Genomic DNA, 9,574 nt, shown 5'->3' with positions numbered 1-9,574 from the left:
TCCTTTTAAAATAAATATGCTTGATGGACTATGGAGGAATACTCATGTGCACAACGTAGAGATTTCCACCCAGTCCTTAAAGACTATTTATGGAAGTTAAGCTGTAAAGATAGGTCATTTACGATTATGATGTCATGAATACATTAACATATTACCCCCCCCCCCCCCAACACACACACACACCCCACTTCCTCCACACACACCTACATTTACATATTGAAGTCTGTTTAGTATTCAGTATATTTGATGTTGTTCCTTCACATGCAAAGAGCTTTGACAGGTATACCAGTGGTCATTTACATATGTCTTAAAGACACGTAAGCAAAAACCAACTGTTTCTCAAAGCTGTTCTACAAGATTTATTTCCGAGGGTCAGAGAGACATTTTTTCGGTGCAAGAAACCATTAGTTTTATCCCTGGACTTCAGAGGAAAGTAAAAAATGTGAGAATATGTCCACTCTGTGGTCTCATTAGAAAACCTCTAGTGCTTTATTTTGGTGTGAAGATGATAAAGTGTCTGTGTTTGTAACTTTTTCAGGTAGCAGTCTATGCTAAGCTATTACTCACAACTTCGAGGTTTGTATAGTTGTTATATGAGGGCAGAGGTGGTTAGAGAGTCAGACTGATAACTCAAAGGTTGCGGGTTCAGTTCTCAACATTGGCAGGAAATGACTGAGGTGCGCTTGAGCAAGAAACCTAACCCCCAAACGCTCCTCAAGCGCCACAGCAAAAATGGCTGCCCACTTCTTGAGGACAAATTCTGAGTATGGGTTACCATACTTGGCCTTCACATGTCAGTTTAATTTTTACTTTTCATATATTTGTTTCTTTGAGTATTGTGTTTAAAACAAGCTGGTAACATTTTTCTGCAATGTTTAAACCATTGTGTCTGGCTGCTGGTCGTTGGTGTAAAAATATCACTGGCAGTGTTTGCTTGTTACCTGTGTTTGTGAGTAACATATATTGTGTGTGTTTGTGTGCATTGCAGGTGTGAAGATGAGGAAGTTTGCGTATTGTAAGGTGGTGCTGGCTACTTCTCTGGTGTGGGTGATGATAGACATGTTCATCCTCCTCTACTTCAGCGAATGCAACAAATGCGATGACAAAAAAGAGAGTGGATTGCCGGGGAGAGACAGTGAGTATACACACAATGTTGTTTTTACACCATATAGTTATCACTTAGTCCTCTACTTTTATAATAAATTTAACACTTTTTGGCATTATTAAACATGTCATATTTTCTTCATGAGCACTTTACTCAATATTAAATAAATACCAAAAATTACTGTTTTGGAATATTACTATTATTTTGGGTAATTTGATGTTTAATGAATTGTGGCAGAATTTTTGGCAGATTTTCTTTTCTTTTTTTAATTTTCTGGCCGAGATATTTGTTTCAAGAATAGACCAAAAAAAAAATTAGATTGGTGGGTATAAAAATTAGATTTGATTTTAAAAATTAGAATTAGATTTTAAAAATTATTCTGTATATATACCATATGCATATAAAGCTGACCCACATTATGTTGCATTACACATTATGAGTCAATAATTACTCTGATTTAAGTCACATGAACCTTAAGTAGCTGCATTATAACACACTTTTTCTTCTTTATTTTAATTTGAATATGACTTCTATTCTTCTCTGGTTATTGCAAAAAAATGAAAATGGCTTTAAATAAGAATAATTTCTCAATTCCCAACCCTATTATTTACTGTATGAATCCTTTTTGCAATTTGAAGACATCCCTGGATGTGCAGGCAGTTTTGTACCCAAAGTATACTGTAGCTAAATAACTCCAAACACACACACAGCTAATACATAAAGCACACACACACACACACACACACACACACACACACACACACACACAGACACACACACACACACACACACACACACACAGACACACACACACACACACACACACACACACACACACACACACACACACACATTTGTTTTTGTTACATATGGGGACATTCCATAGGCGTAATGGTTTTTATACCGTACAAACCGTATTTTCTATCCGCTTACACTGCCCCTGCCCCTAAACCTACCCATCACAGGAAACATTCTGCATTTTTACTTTCTAAATCAAAAATCATCCTGTATGATTTATAAGCATTTTGAAAAGTGGGGACATGGCCAATGTCCTCATATTTCACCCTCTCCTTGTAATACCTATGTCATTCCTATGTCATAATACACATTTGTGTCCTCATATGTCACAAAAAAATGCCCCCCCCCCCCCCCCACACACACACAACTGTGTGAAATGAAATACATTGAACTGTGTATTTCTGTAGTAGAGAAGAGAGTAGAAATATGATAGTTTTCTAGCTATATTGGCTCTACATCTGAAATATACAACCACATTCTAACTGTGTAGCTTTTTTTAGTGAATGGTAAGGGATGAGGGATGGAAGAAATCTAGAGCAGTGCTTCTCAACTGGGGGATGCTAAGCTATTCGGATGTGGTCATGGGCGTTGGGGAAAAACAATGCTAATATAATACAATGCCACTTACCATATAAATGTACATAGTTCCAATAGCAACGTAATGTCAAAGTCTGTGTATCTAATCAAATAGTATATCATTTGGATTGTTGGTTATAATAATATTTGTTTTTATGGACATTTTAGATTAGTTTTATATGATGTATTATATGATTATGCCAACTCAAATAAATTGGCAAAACTTTTGGCAAAAAATTAAGGCACTCGGTTACATCAAATTTTTAAGGGGTCATATTATGCAATTCTTGTGTTTTCCTTACTCTTTAGTGTGTTATGTGGCTGTTTGTGCATGTATAAGATTTGCAGAGTTAAAAGCTCAAAGTCGAAAACCCAAAGAGAGATATTATTTGTAAAAGTTAAGGCTCAGCCACACCTTCCTAACACTGTTTAAACCCCCCCCCCCCCCCCCCACACACACACACACACACACACACAAATCTGTAAGTATGTGGGGGAAGTTTTATAACGCCCAAACGTATACGCAAAGAAAGAAGGCATAACTTTTATTATCCACAAAGGCTGATATAAAAATTATTTACAAGTACAGTACAGTCTGACACACACCCTGTAAGTATGATTTAATTTTTAAATAATTTGCTACTGACAATTTAAATGTGAGTTTTGAGCAGCATAGAGTAGCGCTTGTTTGTCGTTTTTACGTTAACAAATGCAAACTTACCAATTTGACACGTTCTGATCCAGTCATGTTGGCAAATTTGATCGATCAGCTTGGTCATCTGCATCATCCGTCCTGTAGATGAGACGTTAAACCAAGGTCCTGACTCCCTGTGGTCATTAAAAATCATAGGATGTCCTTCGGAAAAAGAGTTTGGGTGTAACCCCGGCATCCTGGCCAAATTTGACCATTGGCCTCTGTCCATCATGGCCTCCTAATCATCCCCCTATCCTGATTGTCTCCTCTCCACCAATCAGCTGGTGTGTAGGGAGCGTTCTGGCACAATATGGCTTCCGTCGCATCATCCAGGGGGATGCTGCACATTGGTGGTGGTTGAGGAGATTCCCCCCTCCATGTAAAGCACTTTGAGGACCCAGAAAATCGCTATATAAATGTAACAAAAAAACAAATCATCCCAATCAGATTTGGGCTTGAATATCGGTAAGTGTTGTTTTGTTTTGGGAGCTTATGTTCCACATATGGTAAGGACGGTGACAATTCCGTCACATGTTTAAGGTTTTGGGGCAATCACAATGTGCTGGATTGCTGCCCAATCAGAGCACACTGTGCTTTTCAAAATTATGAGCTTTGTAAAAATGTATGTGCTTCAGAAAGTAGGGGCATATAGGAGCAACAATAATGTACGATATATGTAAAATAATGACTTATTTGAACCTAAAACAGTGGAAACACATTGCATTAAACCAAAAACGCAAAGTAATGTTCTTTTTAGAACCATCATATGACCCCTTTAATGGAAAGTAAAGTTTAAGTAAGTATAACTTTTTTATTTTGGACTCATGCATTTTAATTGCTCTTAACTTCAAATATTTGAGTGAGCTAATTCATTCATAAAAGTATCAACTTGAATATTTTTTGAAGTTTGGCTAGCTTTAACTAGCTAATGAAATAAATGCTACCTTGCTAATTGGTAACACAATGCTTTGATAGCATTAGCGTTGCCATGATGCCCCCCCCCCCCCCCCCCACACACACACTAAATTGTCACTTTAACATTAAGCTTGCACAAAAAAACCCCCATAAAATAACAGTTAATTTGAGCTTTTAGTCACCCTTTTAAGTGTCATGGCAAAGCATGCTGGGAAATATAAATCCCTGGCCATTTTCATTTATATTTAAGTTTGTCTAAATTGAAACAAGTTGATAAAACAAAACAATGAAACAATTCAGATTACTTAAAATGTGTCAGTTTTGTGAACTCAAAAGGAAAATAAAGTTCTAAATACTTTGTAAAAGTTAATTTGATCAAACTAATTTGTTTTATTTGAGCTGTAGGGTTATGAATGTAAAATATGCATAAACTGCTTTAGGGACTATAAAATTAGCAGAAATAAGATATAGAAGATCATTTCAGAAGGAACTTTCACAGAGGAAAAAAAGTGTATAGTGATGCAATGGGAAAGCACATCCTCTTACAAAGCTTTCTTTTGTCTCCAATTGACCCCTGTATCAGGTCACTTTGGTTTGTTCATTGTGGTCACTCCAGAGCTGCTTTACTTTGGCCATCATCTCCTGAAACAATAAACCTAAAATAATCTTCTCACCACATTAATAAAGCACATTTTCTGCTGTTTGTGTGTCTGTAGCGATGATTATACGATTTTAACCCCAGAATCCCTCAGAAAAAGTCATTGGATTTTGCTGAGCAGGGAAACAGGACAAAGTTGCTTTGTAATGCGCTCAGTCCGAACAGCTAAATCCTGCCCATTCGACACACATGCGGCTCACCCATACATATACACATACAGCGTACACATACACAACACACGGCTTAAAATCAGGCAGTTTGCCTCTTAGAGCAGATGTAATCTCTCACACTGTTGCAAATCTGACCTTAATCTCACCAAAGCATGCTTTTTGAGTTATTAATGATCAAAGCTCAGCACTTATCTAACCACATGAAAATCTACAGAAAAACACACTTCACACACACTAATAAACAATTGTGCACAGACATATAGGCCACACATTACTTTCCGTGGGCAAACACTAAAATGTCTATGGGGATTTCTTCAGACACTTGTAACTTGATTATATTTTAATAAAGCTAACATTAGAGATGAAATTATATAAAAATGTCATATGATTATAGTGGCCAAACTTATATGATTATCAATACTATCACGGTTTTGTTAAAATAAGATGAACACGTTCAAAAAGAGCTGATACACACACTGAAAACATTTCAAGTTTTATATTTGAAAATCAACAAGCCAAATATTAGCAGCTCTATGCACTTTTTTTTTGTTGTTGCTGATATTAAAATTATTATTATATTCATTTATAATTATATTTTTAAATAAACATAACTATAAATGATTATTACATGTTTTTATAATATATTTATAAACATGTTTTAATTAAAAATTATAATAAGGTTGTGTACTTGTTTGGCCAAGGAGACCAGTATCAGCGAAGAGTGTGACTGAAATAGAATATGAATGAGTTTTTATGTAAATATATGTTGTTATAAATATTCTTTGGGATTTGGGAACAGAATATTTTTACTGCGCCATTTCTAATCAAGCTGCAGTTTTGTCAGTTTATGCAAAAAGTGTCTCAGTATAATTTGATTGTATTTAGGTTACATAAAATGCAAGCTATGTAAATTAGCCTTAGAAAGACAAAGGAGTCAGGCTTTTTATTCCTAAATGTCCTTTTCCAAAACTGTCATTCCAATCACAGAATACATAATTTGATATGCGGTGGAAATGCCACTGTGGTTTTTCATTAAAACAATGACAAAAATAACAATTCTCTGGTTATGTGTGTTTATCCACTATTGGACAGATTAAAACAAACTAGTGAAAGTGAGAGTTTATTTTCTAAAAGTCCACAGTATGGTATGGGCATTTCTCCAACTATGGACACTTGTAGTACGGTATGGGCGTCTCTCCAGCCGCAAGTGTCCATAGTTGGAGAAATGCCCATACTTAATCGAAAGCCAAGGGAAAAATCTTGAACCTCTGCATGTTTTTGTTTCAGCTGTGGTTCAGAGGCCTCATGATGGCCCAGGGGAGATGGGAAAGCCAGTGGTTATCGCTAAAGACCAGCAGGAGAAGATGAAGGAAATGTTTAAGATAAATCAGTTTAACCTGATGGCCAGCGAGATGATCGCACTCAACCGATCTTTACCGGATGTCCGGCTTGAGGGGTGAGTGTCTACTTGTGTGTAATCGCTTCCATTAAAGTGAGATTGTAACTGTAACTGGACAAATTAACATTTTAAAATGGCGGTTATGTTTTGAACTGCGAGGTTTGGTGTTTGACTTTACGCTGACTGACTGCCGTATCACAGTGTGTGTGTGTTTGAGTGGCACACTCTCCGCTGAGTGAAATGTATGTGAGGCAGGGAGTGAAATGTAAACATTGATCCGTGAAATGTGTTTATTTTCTGCCCCTCAGATTAATTACCGGAGAGGTATTTTTTTTCTCAGCTGTGTTTGAAGCAAACCAATAGAATCAACATTTTCAATTAAAAGATAAGAGTGTGTCAATTACAGAGTCACAGTCATGACCTAACCACACACACACACACACACAGATCCACAATTTTCCCCTTGACAAGAATGTAATTTAACTCATAACTAATAACATAGTGTATATATAATTTACATATAGTATATATAGTACTTTTTTTTTTTTGTAGTGAAATGCAAAGATATAATGTACATAGTCACTGGCATACAACTTATATATCTAAAAGTGACATACAGTCAGTCAGGTGTCATCCGGGCCACAAATGGTCAATTTGGAAAGGAAGTAATCATCTGAGCTCTGTATAAGCGACATGTTTTTGCATGCAGTTTGTCTGAAGTAGATTATTCCACAGTAATAAACAAGCATGGTTCATGAATATATATCAGTTTTTTAGAACTGTGATGAGAATTTTTGAAATATGTAATTAGTAAACACATAATTCACAAAGCAAGATACAGTAACAATCAAAAGTCTGGGGTCAGGAAGATTTTTTTTCTTTTTCAAATAAGTTGATTATTTTATTCAACAAGGATGTATTCAGTTGATCAAAAATGACACTAATGCCATTTATAATGTTAGAAAATATTTATTTTTCAAATAAATTCTGTGCTTTTGTATTTTCTATTCCTGTATCCACAGAAGTGCTAGACCCCAAAACTGTTTTCAGTGTTTATGATCCTAATAAATGCTATTTGAGCATCAAAAAAGCATATTAGAATATGACACTGAAGACTAGTGTAATGATGCAGAAAATTCAACTATAACTTCTCAGGAATAAAATGCATTTTAAAATATATTAAAATAGAAAAGTGTTATTTTACATTGTAATAATATTTCACAATACTGCTGTTTTTCTGATGTTTGTTCAAAGAAAAAGCAGCCTTGGTGAGTATGAGACTTCTCTAAAAAACATTAACTAATTAACTATGTAATATGCATTATGAAAACTGCAAATAAACTTCTTACAGAACAATTGAGATTTACAGAAGATTAAATAATTAATGTTGTTTACACCAAAAAATAAATTGTTTGGACTGCACTGGACTATATGGTGAATTGTTCAATGTGTCACAATCATCCACCCTAAGTGTTATTTAAACACAGATTACCCTGTGAGAGTTTGCCACGTCAAATATTGTCAGCTAATATTAGTGTTGTAGAGGTCAGATTACTGTGTGTGTGTATAGTGTGTGAATGTGTGTGCGTCATCTATTTCTTTTACGCTTTGCAATATTAAGTTCATTGAGGTGAGACAGATAAAAGAAAAGACGTGTCAAATTCGTCCTTGAGAAAGCAAAGAAAAGCACATTTGTGTGTGTGTGTGTGTGTATTTGTGACACTCCTTTTGTTCTGTGGGATATTACTCCAAACGTTTCTCTCTCCGTTCCCACTGCACTAAATAATGTGTAGTTTGTCCTTCTGCAGTGGACACACACACACTTTCAAAAGGCCTTGCCTTAAATATTTACGGTTTTAATAAGTCCCTGGATGTTCTCTCTTTCAAGGCGCGACCATGGAAACTATTCCACCATGACAATAATGTCACCCGGGGTCTCTGAGCCAAGGAAAGCAGAAGCATGTCTATGAAGCAGATGTAATATTCACACACTCGTATACAGCTGCACGTCAAGCATTACGTCAAGTGTGTTTAATGAACTGAATCACTAGCATATGCATCCTGGCAGCGTCTGGCGTGGTGATAAATCACTGGGTCACTGGAGGGATCTGTAGGTCTGATAAAAATGCCAGGATTATTGCTGTTTAATGAGTTTTGTAATTATGTAGAGCCAAACCTCTCTCTATTTCTTTTGTGTGTAAATGTGTATAAATCTACAAACAGGACATTTACCTTCCACTGACCCATAAAACACTCAGAAGCCAAACCCAATTCCTGCCTCTAACAAGTGCTTAATATGTGCTGGATCCTGTTCCGGAAAATGACAAATTTGTTTGCATGCCAGTATTTGTTTTTCAAATGATCTGACAGATTAGAATCATTGTCAAACTTTGACTGTGTGTGTATGTGTGTGCAGGTGTGCTTACTTAAAGGGTTAGTTCACCAAAAAATGAAATTTATGTCATTAATGACTCACCCTAATATCATTCCATACCCGTAAGACCTCCGTTCATCTTCAGAACACATTTTAAGATATTTTATATTTAGTCCGAGAGCATATGCAAGTGTATGCACAATTTACTGTCCATGTCCAGAAAGGGAATAAAAACATCATCAAAGTAGTCCATATGTGACATCAGTTGGTTAATTAGAATCTTTTAAAGCATCGAAAATACATTTTGGTCCAAAAATAACAAAAACTGCGACTTTATTCAGCATTGTCTTCTCTTCCACATTTGTTTTCAAACCTCAAATAAAGATTCAAACGGTTGTGAATCAGCAGATTGATTCGGAATTCAGATCGCCAACGTCACGTGATTTCAGCTATTCCGCCATACTATATAGTGCTTCTTTTTAATCCGCTTAGAAAAGCGCCACGTTACCATACTTGGTCGTTCAACTATTTGTGTAACTGTATTTAAATAGGGAAAACGTGGAGGTATTTGGTTGCTCCTAACTTGTTCTCTGTTTGGTACCATAGTGAATGAACTGGGCTTAGTGGGCTAAGCTAAATCCTATCAGATCGTCATCGCGCGTCAGAGATTAAGTGCACGCACTGAGACGAGAGAGTTATGTATCAACTCGTCTTAGTTAAGGGAATAACATAGTTTAATATGAAAAAGCGGTGAAGTATCCCTTTAAGCCAGTACATGTCCGGGCCTGTCTGAAGTTTGCTAAAAGATTGGAAGAATGGCAGATGAAACCAAAATATAACTTTTTGGTAAAAACTCAACTTGTCATGTTTTGAGGAGAAAGAATG

At 36.0% G+C, this 9,574-nt stretch overlaps 1 protein-coding gene across 1 annotated transcript in view; it reads left to right on the top strand.

Moving 5' to 3' along the window:
• The window catches only part of galnt1 (UDP-N-acetyl-alpha-D-galactosamine:polypeptide N-acetylgalactosaminyltransferase 1), a 125,747-nt gene that overhangs the window by 70,847 nt on the left and 45,326 nt on the right, over positions 1 to 9,574 (top strand). The window contains exons 3-4 of the mRNA XM_067448600.1: positions 989 to 1,135; positions 6,204 to 6,372. Of these exons, the coding sequence (XP_067304701.1) occupies positions 997 to 1,135; positions 6,204 to 6,372 (308 nt within the window). The 5' untranslated portion in view covers positions 989 to 996. The remainder of the gene's footprint in view (positions 1 to 988; positions 1,136 to 6,203; positions 6,373 to 9,574) is intronic.

Source organism: Pseudorasbora parva, chromosome 7, assembly GCF_024679245.1.
Source record: "Pseudorasbora parva isolate DD20220531a chromosome 7, ASM2467924v1, whole genome shotgun sequence".
NCBI classification, from domain to species: Eukaryota; Metazoa; Chordata; class Actinopteri; order Cypriniformes; family Gobionidae; genus Pseudorasbora; species Pseudorasbora parva.
Note: the sequence above shows the minus strand (reverse complement) of the source record. Positions and strands in the feature narration are given on the sequence as shown.